The following is a 23,626-nucleotide window of genomic DNA, read 5'->3' as shown; positions in this document are numbered from 1 at the left end:
GGGCATAGGAAAGGAGCATGCAACCACGCTTGTGCAAGATCTTTCCACCAAGTCAGAGAGACTCTTGTCTTGGTGCGTATTATCAATACAGTATTCATGCTGTGTTTGCTCAATGTATATTCTGTTCAAAGCCAAGCATGCAGACATCAGAAGTGGAGTCTGGTGAACAATGTTACATAAATACATGATGCCATGTGACCCATGAGAGTAAGGCAAATCTGGACCAACGCCTGACAGTTGTGCATAACCTGATATATCAGGATGCCCATGGCTGGAATCTGTCCACAGTGAGATATGCCCTTGCTCTGATTGAGTCTAAAGTCACTTTTATTAGATCTATAGTCTCCGTTGGAGCCAGAGAAGACTTTTCCATGTTCACAGAGATTCCCAGGGATGCCTGTAGATGGAGTAGCAATGGAATACTTGTTATGACTTCTGGACATATCTTGCCTGTGAGAAGCCAGTCATCTAGATATTTGAATATTGATGTCAAAGTCTGAGTCTTTCATATTGAGAACTGTGAACTATATGTCTTTTTCTAGGAATGGTATTATCGATGACAACATAACCATGTGGAATTTTAACTTGCAATTAAAGACACTGAGTTACCACAGGCCAAGAATGGGTCTCCATTGTCCTGTTGTTTTGGGGACTAGAAAATATTTGGAATAAATCCTTTTACTTAAGGCTGAAGCAGTACCCACTCTATTGCTCCCCATTGGAGGAGGGATTCTACCTCCTGAAGGAGGATCTCCTTGTGAGACTAGTCCCTAAAGAGACATGGGGAAAGAGGTTTTGTAGGAGATGGGGAGAGAAACTCTAAGGCATAGCTGGAATGGATTATATTCAGCACCCATATGTCTGTTTTTGCTCTCCAGTTGTGGGACATTTGTGCTCGATGTTCTCCAAAGCAGACCTTGGAACCAGGTGGAGACAGCATCAACACTGGTTCACAACTTACAAGCATCCAGTGAGTGGGGATGGGAAGCTGGGTAGCTGCAGTACAGATGGTTGGAGCAATCCATCTCAGTTTTTGCACCTTCTGCCATTTGTGAGGTGGCTTGTAAGACTGCTGGTGGTAGAAGAACTGTGGTAAAGACCTCATCTTGTAAGATTGCTCATGATTTTTCCTCTTCAGGGTTAGGAGTGGAGGGTTGCCCTGGAGTGTTTTACTGAATGCAAAGACTCCTTTGTCTTCTGGTTGAAAAGATTAATTTTATCAGAGGGCAAGTCCTGCATGGTATTCTGTACTTCCTTGGAGAACCTCAAAGAGCATACCCAAGTTTCCCAGTGCATCACTATAGCAGTTGTCATGGATCTTGATGCAGTATTGGCAGTGTCAACTGCTGCTTGTAACAAGTTCTTGCCACGAATCTGTCCTTGTCAATAAGGGCTTGAAATTGAACCCTATCCTCCTAGGAAACTTGCCTTCATAGTCCAGGAACTTAGAATAATAAAAACTCACATTTTGCCAGCTCGGCTTGATAGTTGGAAATTCTAAAATAAAGGCTGGTAGAACTAAACACCTTTCTTCTCATAAGAGCTAACCCTTTGGCTCTAAGTCCCAGGCCAGGGGAATTGGAGGATTCACCAGGGTGGGAATTATAACTAACCACTATCTAAACTTATTATACTACTAACAATATCAACTAATTATATGAAAACTTGGGAAATATCAATAGGAAAAAAGTCAAAAAGAGGGTCAGTTCTGGACACTGGAGTCTGACTCACGACAGGCAACTGTATGAAAGAACTGGAGAGGCATCAGTCCACACTGCCCCTTTTGCCCTTGGCATAAAACACAAGGAGAGCAAGAGCACATGCGTGGACCAACAGATGCTACTTGCTAGAATTCTCTGATCTCAGGCACATGGAACACTTGTGTACTTACAGAGGAATACACACAGAGATCAGCGTTCAAAAAAGAACAGTTACTTATCCTATAGTAACAGAGGTTCTTTAACATATGTTGCCTAAAGATTCCACTCTCAGTGCAGATGCACTCCACGTACATAGATTAGATTGGATTTTTTTTTAATAGCAGTGTCTGCTGTGGTCATGCCTACACTCTGTACACCCTCTCACTTCCCATAGCAGGAAGTATAATGGGCAAGGTAGCACCAAACCACACTCACTTCCTTCACTAGTAAGAATCCCAGGAGCAGGAATCCAAACGCCATGGACAGAGGGTGGGACTGAGTCGTGTTGTCAATACACATTCTCAAAGAGCTACAGTTACTAGGGTAAGCAAGTACTTCTTTCTTTCTTCTTTCTTCTTCAAGTGAATGTCCACAGAGATTCTACTGATGGTGACTGACAAACAGTTATCCCAGTGTCAGAAGTTGAATATGTGGAGGCCTACTTGAGGAGTGAATCCAGGACTGCCCTACCAAAGTTCACATCCAATCTGAAAGCCTGCATCAGGAAATAATGGAATCTGTGAACCAAACTCCACATTGCTGCTCTGTATATTTCTGGTATGGGGACATTCACCAGACAGGACACGGAGACTGCCAGGGTAGAGGTGGAGTGAGTCCTAACTTGCCCGGGGGGGGGGGGGGGGGGGTCTTTCCTGGGGTATAATAAAAGCCTTAATACAGCAAAAGGCCCATTTAGATATTCTCTCAGACAGTGGTTTTCAAACTTTGTATTGGTGACCCCATTCACACAGGAAGCCTCAGAGTGTGACCCCCTTTTACAAATTTAAACTGGGGGAGGGGGGTAATTTAATTTAATGGGAGCTTGGGGCTGCCAGCCACACAGAGCTGATAGCTCCTGACCCCCATGTAACCATCTTGCAACCCACCGTTTGAGAATCCCTACTCTAGGAAGATATTGGTTAACCGTAACCCTTTCAGCAAATGCCACAAACCATCTACGTTTGTATCTGAATGGTTTGGTTCTGTCAAAATAAAAAGATAGTGTTCTCACAACATTCAACATGTGGTGTTTTTCACTCAGAGAGGGATGTGGTTTCAGGAAGAAAACTGGGAGGTGAATAGATTGGTTGATGTGAAATCCGAGACCACCTGAGAACCTTCAGGTGCGGCCTGGATTCTGTCTTTGTGGAAGAGTGTATATGGTGGGTCTGCCCTGAAAGTCTGAATCTCCCCTATCCATCTAGCAGACATGATAATCACCAGGAAGGCAGTTTTCACTGGAAGGTGGTAGAAACAGCACGTAGCCAGAGGCTCAAATGGGAACCCATCAGTCCTGTCAGCATCAAGGTGTGGTCCCATGATGGATAAATCTCTGGAATGGATGGAAACATATTAATGACCCCTTTGAGAAATCACACCACCATTGGGTGCAAGGAAACAATGTATCCCTAACAGGGGGTAACCAGTAGATACTGTTGCTAGATGCATCCAAATCAAAATAAGAATCCAGTTTGTTTAAAGGGAGTAAATATTCTAACATAGCATGTTACTGGTGAAAGTTGATGTTACATTGCCCAGAAGAGAATCTCTTCAATTTGATCTATATGTTAACCTGGTTCAGGATTTCCTGCTGTGAATGAGAACGTCCTGCTTGCAGGAGAGCAGCTTCCCTCTCTAGGAGTCATCCTCCCAACATCCCAGGTGGTCAGGTGCAGGGACATCATATCCAGAGAAAGGATGTGCCCACTGTTTTGTGAGATCAAGTCTGATAAGACTAGTTAGGTGACAGACCATTCAAAAGGTTCATTAGCTCAGAGAACCAAAACTGCTTGGCCTATGCTGAAGGCAGGGTGGATAAAAAAAATCACTGATTTTAAAAAAAGAATTTTTACAATGTAAATTAAGTACAGATTTTTTTGTTTGTTTGTTTGTTTGTTTTACAAATAAACCTATTTGAAATTGAAAATCTATGTTGAGGCCTAAATTTATTATAATCTATTAAAATAATCTAAATTAAATACACAAAATAATACATAGCAGTACGTTTCCTGCCAAATTTTCCAGAAAGTCAACCCCCTGAACTGGTGGAAGTCACTGGCTAAAGACCTGGAATCAGAGTTGGTTGAAGTGCTAAACATTATCAAAATGTTTTGACTTTAAAACTAAGGATGTATTACCTGGAATTAGTGAATTGAACTGGTTGTTGCTGGTCACCATGTCCTGCAAGGTTTTAGACTAGTAGATCTCAACCGCACACCTAGTTTCTACAGCTTTTGACAGCAGTAGCCTTTCTGTAGGTGCAAAAAGAATTATTTTTTTTACAGTCTATTCAACTAGATCATTTCACTGACTAGTTCAATCAAAGTTAAGAAACCAATCTGGTGCTAAAAAGCAGGAAAGCTTATTTTCCATGACCAATCTAGGAGTAAAACCAAGGTGCGAGAGTATGAGATCTACTAGTCTAAAACCATAGGTGACACATGGTGGAGGGAGATATCGGGGTCAAGCGTCCACCCCCCAGATTTCTGCTTGGCCTGCCTGGTGGGATGGGAGGTGCTCCCTTCTCCTGCTTCACCAGGGGCCCAGCATGCTCAGCCCCTCTTCCTTGCAGCCAGGCCTGGGTGGGGAGCGGAACCAGCCACTTCTCACGCCGGCCGCCCTGGGTCACTGCTCTGTACAGCACAGCAGTTGCCTGACATAGATTGAGAGAGCCTTGCTGGCTCTCTTAATGTATCTCAGGCAGCTGCTGAGATGTGTCCTCCCCTTCAGATTGTGACCCATGCAGTATCGGGAGGCACAAATCATCTATGTATAAAACCTTGAAGGATATGGTAACCAGAAATATCAGTTAAATTCACTAACCACAGATAATACGTCCTTAGTTTTAAAAGCAAAACATTTTGATAATGTTTTTCTTATGTATCCAGCACACTTAAGGTAACTTTACTCAATAAAAACATAATACAATGAAGTTTTTGTACATTTTTAATTGACTTTGAATTTCCATCTAAATACAGCTTGACACAAATTGCAAGCAAAAATTTAATCATCATCTAGTAATAAGTTAAGCTACATAATTGCTAAATAAATGCATATGGATATAGAGTGATCTCCTGGTTAGTAAAAAGGACCACATTTAGTGTAATGGTTATATTTAGCTGCAAAACAACTATTTTAATAGTTATGACCCAATGAGCACCAACTTATCTTTAGGAAAACAACTAAAAAGTACAAATGAAAAAGGTAATTAAAATCTATGATTTAAATAAAGGTTTCATACTTCCTGATTTAAATCATGAATAAAATTGGTGATTATATAATTTTTTATTTAAATCAACCCATCCTGACTAGTGGCAGCACAATAACTCATCTAGCATCTTCTCTTAGTTTCCTCAGAGCTGTGGGTATTTTGGGGATGCAAGGAAAAGCTAGAGGTCCGTGGGAACCGAAAATAATCTTATATGAAGCCTTAGCTTGCACTTTCTTTGGAGCAATACATTTGGCAGTAAGAATCCTTGAAAACAGGTCCACCTGTGGAAAACACCATCTCCGAAGTCCTTCTGGATGTCTTCCGGTCTCGAGGGACCACTTGTGGTTCCCAGGCCTCTACTAACACAGTCTGCCAGTGTGTTCTAGAGGCTCCGGAGATGCAGACCCACTGATGTAATGTGATGTTCAATGTACTAGTCCAAAGATCTTCAGAGGGGAGGATCTAGTACTTTTGCCACTTGATGGAGTGCACCACAGTGTATTGTCCATGAAGACATGAATCATCAGGCCTTTGAGTAGGGTGGGAAGGCCTTGCATAAGAATCTGATAGCCTTGAGTTCCAAGACATTTATGTGGAGGGTGGTCTCCTGAGACAACCATCTCCCCAGAATCTTCAGCCATGCCACACAAGTCCCCCAAACCTTGAATGGAAGAGTCCATGGCCAGTATCTTGGTTGGCTGTGCCAGTGAGAAGGACATTCCTTTGTATACTTGGGTTGGATCAGTCCATCAGTTTAAGGAGGAGAGAACTCTGTGAGGTCGGTAACCAGTGGTCCATGGTGTGTCTTTTTGGCAGATATATAGATCTCAACAACCCTTGCAGAAGGCATAAGTGAAGTCATGTGACAAGTCCTCATCTGTGTGCTGAGGTGAGACCATAATTGATTGATTAATTCTATTGTAGTAAGAAACCTATTGATGGAGATATGCTCATGCTGACTTTGAACTGAACAATGCCCCTATGAATTCTGTTCTCTAGATTGGGCTCAGAGTTAACTTCTTCTGGTTGACTCACAAGACCAAGTTGGTGAAGAGTTCCATTGTCTTTTACGGCGAATCTGTCACATGCTGATGAGACTTCTCTAGCACCAGCGTGCCATATTGGTAGGGTATACCTGGATCCCTTGTTGTCTAAGATGTTCTGCTACCAGAGCTAGGACCTCGGTGTATACTCACAGCACCATGGAGTGGCCAAAAGATAAGACCCTGTATTGATAATGGGAGATTCTACCAAGGATTGTAAGTACTTCCTGTGCACTGGGTATATGGAGATGCAGAAGTAGGCATCTTAGAGGTCAAGAGCCACTACCCTGTCCATGGAGTCAAGAGCAGGGATTATGGAGGCAAGGGTGATCATGTGGAATCTGAAGAGATAAACAAAGGCATTGAGGTTAAAAAGATCAAGGAGGGATATCTATCCCCTTTTCTTCTCTGGGATGAAGAAGGTACCAATGGACTCAGAGGGACTTTGAACTAACACATGTATCAACATCAGGGGGCAGGTGTGAAACAGAAGCCCACTGGTGCCAACTGCCAAAGAGGTCACTATTCTGTGTCAGCAACACCTATCAGGCCTGACAAACTCACTACACATAACACATGGCTTTCATAGTATTTACCTATAAAATAGGTCTGAGGTATCAAATGACAGCTCATATCATATTGGTCATCATAAGCATTGCAAGATGTATGTAAGGTCAATGTGTAAGGAGTTATATATACTTTCCAAAAATGTTTTAAACTGTGTCAATAGGAAGGGTTGGCAAGCTGCTTTTACCAAAGGGACATGGAATCACCAGCCTCAATTCATATGTAGATGAAGCATTGTAAATCAAACACAAAGTAGGCCCCATTTACATGTGAAAGTTAAGAGGAGAAACAGGTGGACAGGGTGGATGTGAAACAAACAGGAGTATGGGGAGACACTTTGGTTCCAACACTTCAGGAAGAAAAGCACAGGGAGTCATCCTGAGTCTGGGGGACAAAACCAGTAGACTTTGGGGAATAAGAAGATGGCATAAAGACCCCTCATTTATCCTGTACTTGAGGGGGCAATCAGGCAGTGAAAACAGGATCTCAACCAATTGCAGTTTAAATGCTGCAAGAAAGGGCTTAGGTGAGAAATTGCTTTAGACAAGGTAAGCCTGTTAAACTTAAGTGTTAGTCTAGTAGAAGCATGTTATACTTTTGTTTTATTTGTGACCTGTTGTTCTTATTACCCTCAGCTCACTATCTCTTAAACCTTTATTTTTGTTAATAAACTTATATTTGTTTTTACTACAAATAGATTACAGTGCTGTGTTATATTATATACAGTGATAGGGGCTGGACACTTAAGGGGGGGCACTTTCAGAGTGGCTCAGGAGCTGGGTGCACCTATTGTTAACCTGCAAGGGAAAGTAGGGGCACGCAAATTTCTGAGGAGAGTGCTTGAATGGCTAAAGGGCTGACCGTGTCGGGGAGCTGACATCCAGCTACCACAAGAAAGATTTCCTCACACTGGAGGAAGGGGAGTAACAAAGTGACTCACAGTCCAGGGCACCTTGAGAAATGGTTACAAATGGGGAAAGAATTGGTTGCCTCTAAACTTCTGAGGTACCTCCTCCAACACTTCCAGTTGTATTAGGGAGTCTATTTCTTGTTTTATTAGATTGTCACGGGAAGGGTCCCTGAAGAGGGTTATGGATGGAGGGAAAGGGATAGGAACAGCCTCAAACTGTATACAATAATCTCCCTTGATGATTGTCAAGGTTTCTTCCCCACTCTGAACTCTAGGGTACAGATGTGGGGACCTGCATGAAAACCTCCTAAGCTTATTTTTACCAGCTTCGGTTAAAACTTCCCCAAGGTACAAACTATTTTCCTTTTTCCCTTGGACCTTATTGCTGCCACCACCAAGCATCTAACAGATATATAACCAGGAAAGAGCCCACTTGGAAATGTCTTTCCCCCCAAAATCCTCCCCAAACCCTACACCCCCTTTCCTGGGGAAGGCTGGATAAAAATCCTCACCAATTTGCATAGATGAACACAGATCCAAACCCTTGGATCTTAAGAACAATGAAAAAGCAATCAGGTTCTCAAAAGAAGAATTTTAATAGAAGTAAAAGAATCACCTCTGTAAAATCAGGATGGTAAATACCTTACAGGGTAATTAGATTCAAAACATAGAGAATCCCTCTAGGTAAACAGGAATATCCATTCCATTCAGCACAGCTTATTTTCTCAGCCATTTAAACAAACAGAATCTAACGCATATCTAGCTAGATTACTTACTAAGTTCTAAGACTCCGTTCCTTTCGGTTCCCGGCAAAAGCATCACACAGACAGAGAGAGACTTTGTTTCTCCCCCCCTCCAGTTTTTGAAAGTATCTTGTCTCCTCATTGGTCATTTTGGTCAAGTACCAGCGAGGTTATCCTAGCTTCTTAACCCTTTACAGGTGAAAGGGTTTTTCCTCTGGCCAGGAGGGATTTTAAATGTGTTTACCCTACCCTTTATATTTATGACAATGATCTTGAGGACCACCAGTCCAAGGTTACTCCGACCAGGCATCCCAGAAATGGGAGAGATGATTGCCAAAGGGAGAGAGTAATGGAAGAAGAGGTTGGTTCTATAAGACTCACAAATTGTGTTTCAAAATTGGTGTTGTCCCAGAGTCCAGGATGGAGAGGCAGTCAAGAAGAAAGCTGAGGCTTGTCTGCATTGGAAATGCTGTGTCTTTCTTGGGGGCTTCAAGACATGCTGCTGTGCATAGTGTTGAGTCTAGTGCCTACACCTATAATGTTGTTACTATTGTCTCAGGAATTTCCTCTTGGGAGCCGGGACACACAGGCCCAGAGATTTCAGTGCAGCCCTCAAGACATTGTTGGTGCTTCTGTTAAAGAGTTCACCCTCAAAGGGCAGTTCTTTTATAGTGGCCTGGCCTCACATGTGATCCCTGAAGCCTGAATTAGTAGAATCTCTGCATAGTCAGTGCAGTGGCCATTGATCTGGACACCATATTGGACATGTCAAGAGCCATTTGGAATTGCGACTAGCAGGGACCCTGGGGATTTTTCACTTTTCTTTTCAACATGGGGCGCTGATTGCCTGCTGATACCATCTCACCCAAATCATTCTCACACCTAATCAGCTCTCTGCCATTGCAGGGGCCTCAGGCACTCGTGTCACCTGTTTTCTGCCTGTGGTACAAAACAATTTAAAGGTCCTAAAGACTGAAATGCTTTAGTCTAACCCAAGTTATTGAGCTCAATATAGGGGTAACTGGGAGAAATTTAAAGGTCTGCGATATGCAGGTGGTCATACTAGATGATCAAATCATGGTTTCTGGCCTTAAACTCTATGGAAGTATGAAACAACATTTTCTGTGAATTTAGTTTCAAGATTCAGAATGGTGCCCACCTGCACCAACTGTGAATTTACTCCAACATGTGAGCATCACTATAGGTATCAATGCATTGGGAAACCAGGAGAGAGAAAAAGCCTGCATGGAAAATCAATATATGAGGATGGATTGACAGGTGAACAGTACAGCAAACATTTCAGTTACAACAAGAGTGTCACCATGAAAAAGATGGTTACTTACCTGCATCATCACTTCTTGTTCTTTGAGATGTGGGTGCAGACATGTATTCCACTCAGGGGTGCATGCGCCCAATGTGTCAAAGTCAGAGAATTTTGCTTAGTAGTACCCATGGAGGTGGTGCTCGTACTCCCCTCCCATAGCCCCTCCCATGGCTACACAAGGGCAGAACTGCCCTGTCCCCCTTCAGTTCTTTCCCACCAGAATCACTGGCTGAAGACTCTGATGCAGAGTGTCATGGCATACATGTCTGCACCAACATCTCAAAGAACAAGAAGTGACGATGCAGGTAAGTAACAGTCTTTTCTTTTTCAAGCGACTGCAGACAAGTATTCCACTCAGGTGACTCACAAACAGTTACAGCAAGAAGTGGGCTCAGAATCTATTTAAATAGTGATTTCAGGACTGCGTTCCCCAAGTTTGTATCTTATCTTGATGCCGGGGTGACAGTGTAATGTCTAGCAAAGGTATGCACAGAAGACCACATCACAGCCTTGCAGATATCCACAACTGAGACATCCTTAAGAAATGCATCCAATGTCACCTGAGCTCTCGGAAATGAGCCTGCAATCACTGTGGAGGCATCATATGGGCTCCTGCATTAGCAGTGGTAATGCAGGCAACTGTCCACCTGTGAATAGTCTGAACAGGGACTGGTTGTCCCTTCATCTGCTCAGCGTAGGACACAGAGTCAAGGTGATGAATGAAATGGCTTAGGCCTTTCTAAATAAAATGTTAAGCATCAACTGACATCTAAGTTATGTAGATGCTGTTCCTCCACATTTGAATGTGGTTTGGGAAAAATATAGATAAGTAAATAACCTGACAAAGGTGGAACCAAGATACCACTTTGGACAAAAATAATGGGCCTGGTCTTAAACCATCTTGTCCGTGAAGAACTGAGTGTACAGAGGATGTGCCATTAAGGCCTGCAACTCACTAACTCTTCTTGTGAATGTTATAGCCACAAGGAAGGCCATCTTCTGTGAGAGGAGAGCCCATGAACATGTTGCTGTCAGCTCGCACAAAGGATCCATCAGTGCACCCAGGACTGTATTAAGGTCCCACAGTGGCACTCTTTCCTTCACCGGTGGAAAAAAATGGGTAATACTCTTAAAAAACCTCACCATCATAGGTTTTGAAAATACCAACTTCCCTTGACTGGGAGGAAGGAAAGCTGAAATCACCACCAAGTGAACCTTCAGGGAGCTCACCTGCAGTAAATAATCCAAAATGTTCTGAATCTGTGCTAATGTGAGCTGAATTTGCTTGGACGTTGCCCAAATAGAAAACCATGTGCACTTAGGCAAATAGGTTGGCTTTGTGGCTGGTTTTCTACTATTAAGCACAATGTGTCTAACTGCTTCTGAGCATTGCCCCTCCTCTTTGTCTAGCCACGAAGCATCTATGCAGTAAGGTGCAGACTGCTCAAAGCCAGATGAACTACCTGACTGTGATGTTGAGTGAGTGGGTTGGGGAGGTCGAGCCGATAGAGAGAGAAGGTCAGAAAATCAAAAGTGCCTCGACTATGCTGGTGCACTCAGAATCAGTCTGGCATGATCCAGTTTGAGCTTGAGGGATCAGAGGGGGAAAGCATGCATTATGTTCCCTTCACAATTCAGATGGAAGGTGTTGGTAAGAGACTCTGGGGTTAATCTTGCTCGAGAACAGAACTGATGACATTTCCTGTTGTCTTTTGTCACAAACAAGTCTATAGAAGGGATACCCCATTTCCAGAAAATGGACCTCAGTACATTGTTCTTCAGAGACCACCAGTGTTTGATTGAGGTGATCAGCCAGTTGGTTCTGAGAGCCTGACAAGTGAGCCACATCCATCTCTCAATGGAGAGATGACAAAACTTTATTGCTTCCTGAAAAAGCGGGTTGGAGCAGGCACCCCCCTGCTTGTCCCTGTAATACATTGCAGTGCTACTGTGAAGGAGAATATGAATCACTGTCCCCCAGATGTGGTCCCAAAAAGCCGGAAGAGAAGGAGGGGCCATTTGACTAAAGCTAGACTCAGAAGGTTTCCTCCTCTGTGATTTGTGTCCCTTTCTAAGGAAATCTTGCTGCCTCATAGGGTAGGAGGACTGACGGAAATATTACTGAGGACAATATTGTTGTTTCTGTTGGTTCTCAAAATGCCATCTCTTCGTGGCCTGAGTATAAATCCCCAATGAGCATAAGGTGGCGTGGGAGTCCCTAAAAGACTCTGTCAGCTCGAACTGTGTCATCAATTTTCTCTGAAAACAGCAGGCGACCATGAAATGGCAAGCCTTCAATGCATTGTTGGATCTCAGGTGCTACACTAGAGTTTTATAACCATGAGATTCTTCTAATTGTTACAGCTGAGGCCATGAGCCTAGACAAAGCATCCACTGTATCCAGGGCAGATGTAAGGATGTTCTGGCCACTGAACAGCCTTTCATATCAAAGTCCTTGACCTCCTCCCTTAAGGATTCTGGAAACTTGTCCAAAAATTGAACATAGCATCCCAGTTCACAAAATCCTATTTCAATAACAGAGCTTGCTGGTTTGAAATACACATCTGCAAGAAGTCAAATAGATCTTTCTCCCCATGAAATCTAACCTTTTAGATTCTTTCTTTAGGTGTAGATTTATATCTTCCCTGTCTCACTTGCTCATTTGCTACTGTCACAACCAGGGAATTTGGAGCCGAATGAGAGAAAAAATATTGGAAGCCCTGCATGGCACATAGTATATTTTGTCAGTGTGCTTTTCTATGGGTGTTAATGAAGCCAGGGCATTCCATAGGGATTTAGCAGGCTCTAGTATTGCTTCACTTATAGGGAGTGAAACTCTCCAAGGAAGTGATGGCTGGAGGATATTCTACAATTTATTTGTGTTTTCCTATACAAACTGGGTCTGAACACCTAAGGCTGACACCATACATCTGAACAGATCCTGATATGACCTGAAATCTTCTGGTACCAGAGATGAGGACTGGAATATTGCTGCATCATCCGTTGATAAGGAGGAAGATCTAGTTGGGACCAGTGGAATGTCTTGAGGAACAATATCTGACCAACCTAAAGATTCAGAATGCCCTATTGCAGAGGAAGCCCCCTCTGTTGGTCGCTGCAGGACTGGAGATTCCAATGGGAATCCTACTGGAGGTACAGGTAATCTTGCCCTAGAGTGAGCAGATGACTGGGACGTTGTTGAGGGACTTCCCAGGGATTCCATAGAGGCCACTGCAGGTAAGGATATGGCATCAGCAGCCAGAAAGAATTAGGCCTTGGTCCCCTGTCTCTACTGCAGGAACGGTACTTTCCCGGTACCAACTATGATTCCTGCTGTGTCTCGAGAGCAAGAGCAAGATGGGGAACGGGGGGAAGATGCCTCTGAGCTCAACTATGAGGATCTCTTCAAATAGCTTCATGGTGGCAGTGGGGCCACTCCCGATAGGACTACCATGTGTCCAGTGTCATCCACGGCTCAACCCAGTGGTGCCTTCGGTACCAAAGGAACAGTTGACAGTACTGGTACATACCTTGACCATATACTGGGTCCTGAAAGAGGCATGGATACTGAAAACGAAGCTGGGTCCTGGCCCAGCAGATACAGAGATTGTTATAGTGAGCACTGGTAATGAAGATTCTATGCATGTCAATGATGCACTCGGTGAAAGAATATTAATGTTTTTCATTTGAGGACATGCAAATATTATTCAAGTTGCAAGTTTTCAATTCACTTCATTAAAGTAGTTTTTATGTCAGAAAATATTAATATATTTTGATTTTTTTTAAATGACCAATTCTTAAAGATAAACATTTCAAACTTCATTCATTGACCTACTGTTATAATTTTATTTGACAACTTTTGTAGCTGATACATTCTCTGAAAAATGTTTTGGAACAGGATCCATATGCAAACCTAGAATCAGCACTTGCCAACCAAAAGCCTACAGTTTTCAGATGCGATAGGCTTTCAAAGAAGGCTTGCCTCTGAAAGAATACTACCTGATCTAACTTCTGCTGAAGTCAACAGAAAAATTCCCTTTGATTTTAATGGAAATTGAGTCAACCCCTAATATCCTGATCTAAGCACCTACTGCCAGATTTAGGGAAAGGCACTAGAATATATTATATATAGCTAAAACTAAACATGTAAAATCAAGCTTTAAGGAAATCAATTAACTTACCTTGCTGTGCTAAAGTGGATCTTAGCATTCCACTTTTAGACCAGATTTTTATTTGTCCATCTTCACCAACTGTAAACAACAGAAAGTCATCCCATTTCTTTCAAAATTCAAAAAAATTAAAATATATGACAGTTATAAATTTAGGTACACTTAAGGTTAATTCTATTTATTTATTCATTTATTTAAATTGCTAATTAGAAAGAATGTGTCTTATGGAAAACATACTTAAACTGCTTTTCTGCTGCTGTCATCACAGCTTCTCGTTCACCTAGAGTCCTGTGGTCATCTTGCCTGACACTGCTTCTGGGAAGGGAGAGTCAATAATTACCCAACTCTCCCCTCGCTCCACATCCCCTATTCATCATTACTGGTACTGCTCATTTGTTTACAGTTTAGTAACCCAGACCTGATATCCTTAAGTTGTTGTAGATAGAAAGACAGTAGTATCAGGCCTTAGAGGTTAAACTGGTGATTTATACTTGGTGAATGGTGAAATTTGAGGATAAAGTTTGTAGGAACTCTCAACTCTGAAAGCTTGATTTCCATAATTAAATTGCAAATTCCCAAAAAATCTTAAAGTAGGGAGTCTGAACCTTTTGGAGCATTTCCTCATTCAATGTGCACCTTTACTATATACATATTCACTATGAAGCAAAGTCTGTATACACACACTGCAGCCTACCTTCATGCCAAGTGTTACTTTAAAGTGCTATCATAATTAAAAATGTACAGCAGAGTTCTATTTGCAAAGTCTTCTAACTCAGATAGTTGAAAATAAATTATCACCAGAACACAAAGTCACTTCTCCTCCATGAGGTCTATTTATCTGCCAAATTTTGCTTTTCTACTTACAACAGATTTGGCGTTTGAACTATCCAGAAACAGTTACAAGAACATTCTTCTTCTTCCTTTTTGTTTGAGCACTGGAGTGATTTTTTTGGGGGTGGGGGAAAGAGGAATTTTTATTTATTGTAACTTTCTTTCTACTCAAAAACAGGTGAACTATTTTTGCTTATATTTCGAAAAACAGAGAGATTCAATATGAGCGGAGTCCAAGATCTGAAAAATGTCAGTCCCAAAAAGTGAAACGTCTCAAAAAGCTGAGCAACTCAAGATGGGTTTAAAGTGGAAACACATAGGCAATCTTTACTAGAGTGGTCACTAATGTATGCATTTGTGTGCACACACATTAAATGTTTAATATAGTAACTACCTAGAATGTAAGACAGCCAATAATAGTGCTGTTTATCTAATTTCATAAGTAAAAAATAATTAAACAAAAAAGTCTAAAAGTACAAAAAAATTACATTTAAACATCTGAATATTAACATATTTTACATTTTTCAATAATTTCTTCTGATTGTCTTATGCATAAAAAATACCATCAGAATTCATTATTTTTAACTGGTATTGATGAGTTATCCCTGCATAACTATCCATTAACCAAAAGAACATTACCTTAACTGTAAATCACTGTTCTTATTTTTAAATTTATTAATTAATTCAGTTAAATTTATTAAAATCAACAATGTAGTGGCCCCATTCTTGGATCACTGCTCTTTTTCTTATGTATTTAATGCTGGGTCTCTTGCCTGTAGACTCATAGATTCAGTTTTATCTGTCCAAATTTGGTGTAACTGCAATTAAGTTTATGAAATTTCAATCTGCAGCTTCTAAATAAATGTCAAGGATTCACCTCAAAGTTGCCTCTATACAAATTCAACCGGATTTATCCCTCAGAGGAAGTAGTTACTTACATTTCATAAATTGAATTGTTTAATAATGTAGGTGTGTGTCCATAAGGCGATTCAGTGCATAGCAAGCTGGGTATGAATCTACAGTGCACCAGCCTCCCACACACTAAGTGGATGCATGGACCCCACCACCACAAAAATAGGAGTAAAGCAAAGTGCACTATTTATGGCACTTTTTGTGCATGGCAGCAGGGTCCACACAGCCACTTAGTGTGTGGCAGGCTAGAGTGCTGTAGATTTATGCCCTGGCTTGACACACAGTAAGTGGCCCTGTACACAAGCCCTGCCCCAATACATAAGTGGTATATTCCCTTCTTTGAAGCTATTTAGCATATTAACTTCATATCTTTAAATTATGCTCTCTCTCTTAAGGACCTTTTTATTATTTTAATTTCCATCTTTAATTCTTTAAGGAAAAACTCTTACCTGTAACCAACGCTGTTCCCTCATAATTCCATCTTCCTGCAAGTACAGCTCCACAGTGAGCCTCTACACTTTTTTCCACTCTTCCTATCTTTGAAATCAAATGGAACTTGCCTAAACAAAGTTAGAAAATTAGATATCTTATTTATACATGGTGCCCATTACCTAGCATCTTGTCCTCCACAGTTTTAAAAACTGATTAAAATTAAAATACTGTTTATTTCATAGGAACATAGGAATTTCCATCTAGTCTAGTATCTTGTCTCCAAGTGGCCAGCACCAGGCACCTCAGATGAAAGCACAAGAAACCTCACAGTCCCTAATTGCTAGATTAGTTTAAAAATATAAGCATGAGGTTTATTATCTCTTAAAAATTTAGGTGAGCATTTACTACAACTCTGAATATTCTTGATATTCACATGTCTAATCCCTTTTTCAATCTTGCTACCTTTTTGTGAAAAAGGATTTCCTTTCATCAGTTTTGAAATTGCCACCTTTTAATTTAACGTAATGTCCCTTTGTTCTTGAGTTGACATAGGGAGAATAGAAGCTCACAATCTACCTTCTCTAGACATTCATTATTTTATCTTGTCCCCTTTTATTCTCTCCTTTTTAAGATAAACAATCCCAGTCTTTTCATTTTCACACATCCCTGTTCACTTCAGTCACCCTTCTCTAAATGCCCTCTAATTCTGTAATATCCTTTTTGAAATAGGGTGACCAGTACCATAACAGCTTGGGTTGTTTTCTATCACAACTGTACACTGAGCCAAGGTCTTCATTTAGCTGTCCATATTGATGCCCAAACCCTTTCCTCTCCTGATACAATTGAGACTCCCGTACAGTATATGAATAGATTAAATGTTTCCCTCCAATGTGCATTACTTTGCATTTATCAGCACTGAACTGCATTTGACACCGTGCTGCACATTCATCTAGCTTGGTTAGGTCCCTCTCAGTTTTCTCTGGACTTGACTGTACCAGGACAATGGCTCTTGGTGCTGTGACTCCAGTGACTGGTGGTGGCATTTGGCAGATTGGCGACAGTACCCTGGTGATCGACACCTCAGGCTTTGAGAGCGGTGCCGCTCCATAGACTGGGAGCAAGAGGATCGACATCTTGGAGATCGTCGATATGCTTGTGGTGATCCATACCGGCAATCTGGAGACCAGTGATGGGGCTCTGGGGACCGGTGTCTCAACCCTCTGGAGCAGTGCCTAGGATTGGGAGACCGACTCAGACGCTCCCAGCACTGGGGCTCTGGGGACTGGTGATCGCCTCTGTAGGTCTGCGCTAGACCGCTGGCAATCAACACCGGACCCCGAGGAACACTCCCTAGAGTCCGGGGACCGACACTGGGACCTCTGGCAGGTAAGCCGACCCGCATCCGGGGGCTGGTGGCACTGATGAGGCAAGCGCAGGTGGGGCACCCCTTCGGCGGGGAGTGGTGCTGCACTAGTGCGTGTCTCAGAGGGTCTAAGCCAATCTGCTGGTGAGGCATGCCTCAAGTCCTTCGATCGGTGCCCCTTTCGCTGAGACCAAGAGGCTGAACCTGCCTCTCTAGTCCTGAGGTGCGACGGACGGGCGAGCAATGGCGGGACATCCCTCTAGAGGGGGAACAATGCCGCTGAGATGGAGATACATGCATAGGTACCAAAGCAGGTTTTCCCCAAGGCCGGGGTACCGCTGGAGCCAGTTTGGGCGGCATCAGGATCTCCTGAGCTGCTTGAAGGGCTTTGGGGGTCGACGGCACCTGAAGCTGTCCAGGGTCTGCACTGCTGTCCAGAGTTGCAGGCGAAGTATGGGGTGGGCTGCACTGCTTGACTTGAGGTGGGGCCCGACTTTCTGAAGGGGGCTGCCCGGCACAGGTCGTGGCTCGCCCCCAGCCCTCTCCTTTCCCTTACGAGAGGTAGGAGATCTTTCCCTCACAGTCTTTTTTGGCTTCTTGACCAGAGCTGTGGAGGGGGGCTGGTGCCGACTTATGGATGGTGCCGGCAGAGCACTGGGCACAGAGGCTGCGGTACTCGGTGCAGAGTCAGACTGCTGCTCCGGTGCTGGAGTGAGTGCTGACTCCATTAGGAGCACTTTTATACGGATATCACGTTCCTTCTTCATCCTAGGCTTAAAGGATTTGCAGATATAGCACTTGTCACTTATGTGCCCTTTGCCTAAGCACCTTAGGCAGCTGGAATGTGGATCGCTGATGGGCCTAGGCCGTTGCAGCGATCGCAGGGCCTAAAGTCTAGGGTCATGTTCGGGAACAAAGAAAACTTTGAGAACTACTACTAAGGGTAAATGATAAACTACTAACTATATACAACTATATTACAGGTTTTCAAAGTTCGCAAGAACAGAGAACAAACAGTGCTAACCGAAGCAGCAGTCGTTCCAGCACCATCACTGGTGGCAAGAAGGAACTGAGGGTGGGGGGAGTGAGCAGCATCCCTTATACCGAGCCATGCAGGAGCCACTCCAGAGGGCACCAGAGCCGGTCCCCTATGGATACTACTGAGGGAAAAACTTCTGACACCGGTGCATGTGGCGAGAACACACACCTAATATGGAACGGACATGAGCAAGCACTCGAAGAAGAACTAACTAATTCTAACTTAACACTAAGGGAATTATTAACTAAACAACTTTTAACAACTATATACAACAAATTTGCTACTAGGCACAGTTGAGATAGGAAAGCATTCCAAGGTAAGGAAATGTTCCAGCATTGTCACTGGCGGTAACAAGAAACAGAGAGAGGGAAGCCAGCGGTGCCCCTTATACTGGTGCACACGTGTGCCACTCCAGAAAGCACCAGAGCCGGTCCCCTATGGATACCACTGAGGGAAAAACTTCCAGGACCAATGCATGTGGTGAGCACCCACACCTACAATAGAATGGACTTGATTAAGCACTTGAAGAAAAGTTATTTTAGGAAATTTTTTTTTGGTAATTTTTCATGTCCTGGCGCTATTTGGAATTTACCCCTGCCTGCAACAACAGGCTGCCTGAGCTTCCATGTACTGATCTCAGCATGTCAGGTTTATCAGATTAATTGTTAAAGACCTCTACATGAGGGCATTAGGGTGTTATAATTTTAAAGTCTGTTATGCCACAATCCACCTGAGCCAGATAACAATACTGTATCTATCACAAATTCCAGCAGTAGAGCATAGCATATATTTCTAGCATTAGGAAGCAACAAGACACCAGACTTTAAGACTATCCCTGGTCAAGAACTGAATATAGCAAGTGTAATTTTTTGTGGGATTTTTTTTTAAAGTAAATAGCAGTAGAAACTGTTGGACAGCTTCTCAAAGGTTTGGAATATTAAATGTAGTTCCAGCAGAAATGGATTAGTGGGCAGAGTTCAAATGAGGTGGTCAAAGGAGGAAAATAAATGCAGTTCATTGCATGCTTGTGTACAAAAAGGAATTTATTCTTTGGATAGATTGATCACATGAGTATGTATATGCAATCTCACAGATACAAATGTTTACCCAGTTAACTGTGAACTGCCTAGAAGGCAATACACACATGGAGACATCTGATAACATCATGGTAACCACAACAGCAAAATTTAAGTTGTCTGTGTTATAACAAGCCTGAAATGTGTTTAATCATATTCACAGCTTTCTCATGCTTTATTTTACAGATTGGACTGGACAAACATTTTCAGTCTTTAAATAAGTCAGTAACAAAGACAAAAATAAATGAAAACACTTTGAAAAACAGAGGGTTTTCTGGTTGATCTTTCAGAGAGCAAACAACAGGAACCAAGTGCTGTTGATCTCCACAATATTATGCAAAGCCTCTATTTGAATTTAGGCATTAAAAATGCTGTTAGAAAATGACAAAATCATACATAAAACATCCATCAGGTCTTCTATGTGTTGATTTTTTTCTTAGAATCATAGACATTAGAAAACAAAAGGACATATTAAGCCATCCAGCACACTCCCTGCCAGACTATTTCTTACTGTATATTCTCAAGTGATTCTTCCAATCCAGTGTTAAAAATCCACTTTCCCTACAAGTCAGATGAATTGACAGTAAAAGGACAGATTTCCCACAAATATTAAAGGAAATTACGCAGAAATGCGCAAACCAAAAGAATACATGGACTGGATGAGCAGCCTTACAATGCACAGATAGTGTTTTTGTGGAGACAATCACTCCCATATGACAAGCAGTAGCAACAGTTTCAGCAGCAGCAGCCCAACTAGACCAAGTGTTCACAGATAATACTATTGGAGGTAAGCATCAACAGGTTAAGTGTAAATTAAACATTATTACACAAGCTACTATAATACCCACGAAATAAATCTTGAAACACCCATAAGCATACAATCCAGAAAGTGTTTGGTCATGGAGAAGCACTCGATGTCCAAGGTACATACAGCAAATTACAGTCACAACAAGAATACAAGATATTTAAAGTGCCTCACTGTAAATAAAGCAACACTGTATTGATTTCATTAACTTGGTAATAACAGTTGGAAGCTTCCAGATCTAGTACTACTTAACACCTGCTAATCCAGATGGCCTAAAATTCTGAAGTAAGAATACAATGATGTATTTAATCTTGCATTCCTCAGGTAACTCCCTAATATAAAATGAATACCACTATAGATCCTATAGTACATAATCCACAAAAGATCGCAGCTGCACTGCAAGATCAATTAGTTAAAGAGATTTTGAGGATGGAAAACTTAAAACTAATTGTCAAGGGAAAATACCAGAGGGGTAGCCGTGTTAGTCTGTATCCACAAAAACAATGAGGAGTCCGGTGGCACCTTAAAGACAAACAGTTTTATTTGGGCATAAGCTTTCATGGGTAAAAAACCCACTTCTTCAGATGCATGGAGTGAAAATTACAGATACAGGCATAGATATACGGGCACATGAATGGCACAGACTTCAAAGAGAAACTGCAGAGCTACAGGTTTCAGAGTAGCAGCCGTGTTAGTCTGTATTCACAAAAAGAAAAGGATTACTTGTGGCACCTTAGAGACTAACAAATTTATTTGAGCATAAGCTTTCGTGAGCTACAGCTCACTTCATCGGATGCATACAGAGCTACAATTCATTTGCAAACAACACCATTAACTTGCGCTTGAATAGAGACTGGGAGTGGCTGGCTCACTACAAAAGTAATTTTCCCCTCTCTTGGTATTGACATCTCTTCATCAGTTATTGGGAGTGGACCACATCCATCCTGACTGAATTGGCCTTAACACTGGTTCTCCATTTGTAAGGTAACTCCCTTCTCTTCACGTGCCAGTATATCTATGCCTGTTTCTATAATTTTCACTCCATGCATCTGAAAAAAAGAGTTTTTTACCCACGAAAGCTTATGCCCAAATAAATCTGTTAGTCTTTAAGGTGCCACCGGACTCCTCATTGTTTTTGTCAAGGGAAATTATCTTATGAAGATAAGTAAACTCCATTTTGGTACTGGCGGAAATCATGTACAGAACTGCAAATTTGCCTTAATTTGCTTAAATCATGTACAGAACTGCTTAAATTTGCCTCAGTGATACCTGAACAATGTAAACAAGTGAAAGCATAAAAAGATGCTGATACAGGACTTGATCAAGCACCATTCAAGTCAATGGGAGTTTTTCAATTGACCTGGGAGCAGCATCAAACCTGTAAGTGAGTAAACTGGCTGACATCCAGGTTTGTAATGTCCTGAACAACAGATAAGCCACATTTCATACTCTACAAGAAAGATAAATTCACCTACTTTCTCTTTGCTATTCATTCGGTCCAAGAAATGTTTCAAAAGAGAGTGGATGAAACATGTGTTTTGTGGAATTGCAGATATTGAGGGGAATATATTAGTGTTTGGAGTTAGTGACAAGAAGCTTGATGCCAATATATATACTATTCTCCTTTTCCAGATGGCTCTATGGGCAACCTACAGTGTAAGTTATAGGATATATATTCTATTACCAATACACTGAGTCTGCAAGTTTTCAACCTGTATTAATGCATTAAATATTTGGGGTTACAGGAAAAACATTTGAGAAGTTTTTTTTAAACTTGCAGCTTGATTTCAAGGCAGTTAAATTTATTGCCAGGTAGTGGGACTGTGACAATTGTGAAATACAGTTCTTTATTGGAAATCGAGTCATGAAATATTACTTTTGGTTTTTGATAGCTCAAAGTGAGATTTTTACACATTTAATATCACATCTGAAGTATTCTATCTGTATTTCTTTTTATTATTAAGAGATTCTAATGGGACTAAATTTTATGTATTTTGTAATCAAAATACCAAGATAAATATACAGACTTTAACAATGGAATATACTGTTTATTATTTATAATTGTCTAGTATCTTAGACAATAACTACAACCATCAACTATAAAATTTTATATTTTAAGTCATCCTTTACATTTAAAGGAAAGCTACTGCCTGAATTATAAATCAAAAAATTTTGGAGACAGATGCAGATGAGTACAATTGTACTTAGTGAAATAGAATCTACTCCAAAAAATGCAGTTTGAAACAAGGATTGTTAATTGAACTAGAAACTAGTTGTTCAGCAACAGTTGGATGACAGTCATTTCTTTGAAAATTATTTTTTAAATTCTCCTAATAAGTCTCCTAGAGACTGATATATTTCCTAAATGCACCATCTTATATCAGTCTTACCTCTGTGTGTAAAGTCACCACTGAAGAAAGTTCTTGAGGTGATAATTCCCAGGATTGTAAGCAAATTACCTTTAAAGACTGAAGGAAAAGCCTCTGAAACTGGCTTTTCTCCCAGTTACGTGCCTGTGCTTTTGCAGGGGGGAGGAAAGGGGGGGAAAAAAAGGACCTCTCTGGTGCAAAGCAAAGGCTCCAGGTACTGGGGCTGTCTTATGCTGTGCAATATCCAGCCAAGCCAAAGATGGAATGTGCTGCTCCAACATTTTCCCATTGTGGAAGAAAGCTTGGTTGTTTGCACACCATAAACTCATTAAAGCAGCATGGACAGAGAGATCTTGGTGAGCAAAGATTAAATCTTTTTAAACAATTTTGTTTCCACTTTGAATTCCAGTCTTTCCCTTTGCAAACATTCATATGCTAATACTTGACTATTAGCCTGCTGGAAGGTGGGGTTTTGTGCATTTATTCCTAATTCGTGGTTAACTAGATCAAAATTATTATTTCATGTTTGTAGAACTTGAAACATGCCACCAATACAATTTTGTCCCTATTAAAATCTAGAAAGTAATGGGGTTGATTAGAGTTAATCTTACAGAAAGGTACCAAGTGGTCTGCTGTCATAGACCATATTAAAATATTTTTGTTTATCTAAAAGGAGTACAGTGTGCCTGTGCCTGGGAATACAGAAGAACAGCATATATAGGGGAACATAATAACAAAATCAATTACTTGTCATATATAGACTTAAGGAAATTCATTAGTTAAGAAACTGAGTAATAGGATCCACGAGCAAACCAATACAGATTCAGAGTAAGTCCAATGATCAATCTAATAAACATAAATTTGACATCAGATGCACACGGCCCACAACAAATTGCATGGGAGCTGCCCCTAA

The 23,626-nt window shown here is 41.5% G+C and overlaps 1 protein-coding gene across 9 annotated transcripts in view; it reads right to left on the bottom strand.

Moving 5' to 3' along the window:
* IFT80 (intraflagellar transport 80) overlaps positions 1–23,626 on the bottom strand; it is a 147,964-nt gene that overhangs the window by 92,770 nt on the left and 31,568 nt on the right. For 7 of the 9 annotated variants that reach the window (XM_007063085.4, XM_037909456.2, XM_037909458.2 and 4 more), the window contains 2 exons: positions 16,079–16,189; positions 13,899–13,967 (listed from right to left, as the gene is read on the bottom strand). The exons of 1 other annotated variant lie outside the window; for it this stretch is intronic. In XM_007063085.4, the coding sequence (XP_007063147.1) occupies positions 13,899–13,967; positions 16,079–16,189 (180 nt within the window). Of the gene's footprint in view, positions 1–4,057; positions 4,172–13,898; positions 13,968–16,078; positions 16,190–23,626 lie in introns of all 9 variants that reach the window. One more of the 9 variants, XM_037909461.2, reaches the window with a different exon arrangement.

Source organism: Chelonia mydas, chromosome 9 (genome assembly GCF_015237465.2).
Source record: "Chelonia mydas isolate rCheMyd1 chromosome 9, rCheMyd1.pri.v2, whole genome shotgun sequence".
Lineage (NCBI taxonomy): Eukaryota > Metazoa > Chordata > Testudines > Cheloniidae > Chelonia > Chelonia mydas.
Note: the sequence above shows the minus strand (reverse complement) of the source record. Positions and strands in the feature narration are given on the sequence as shown.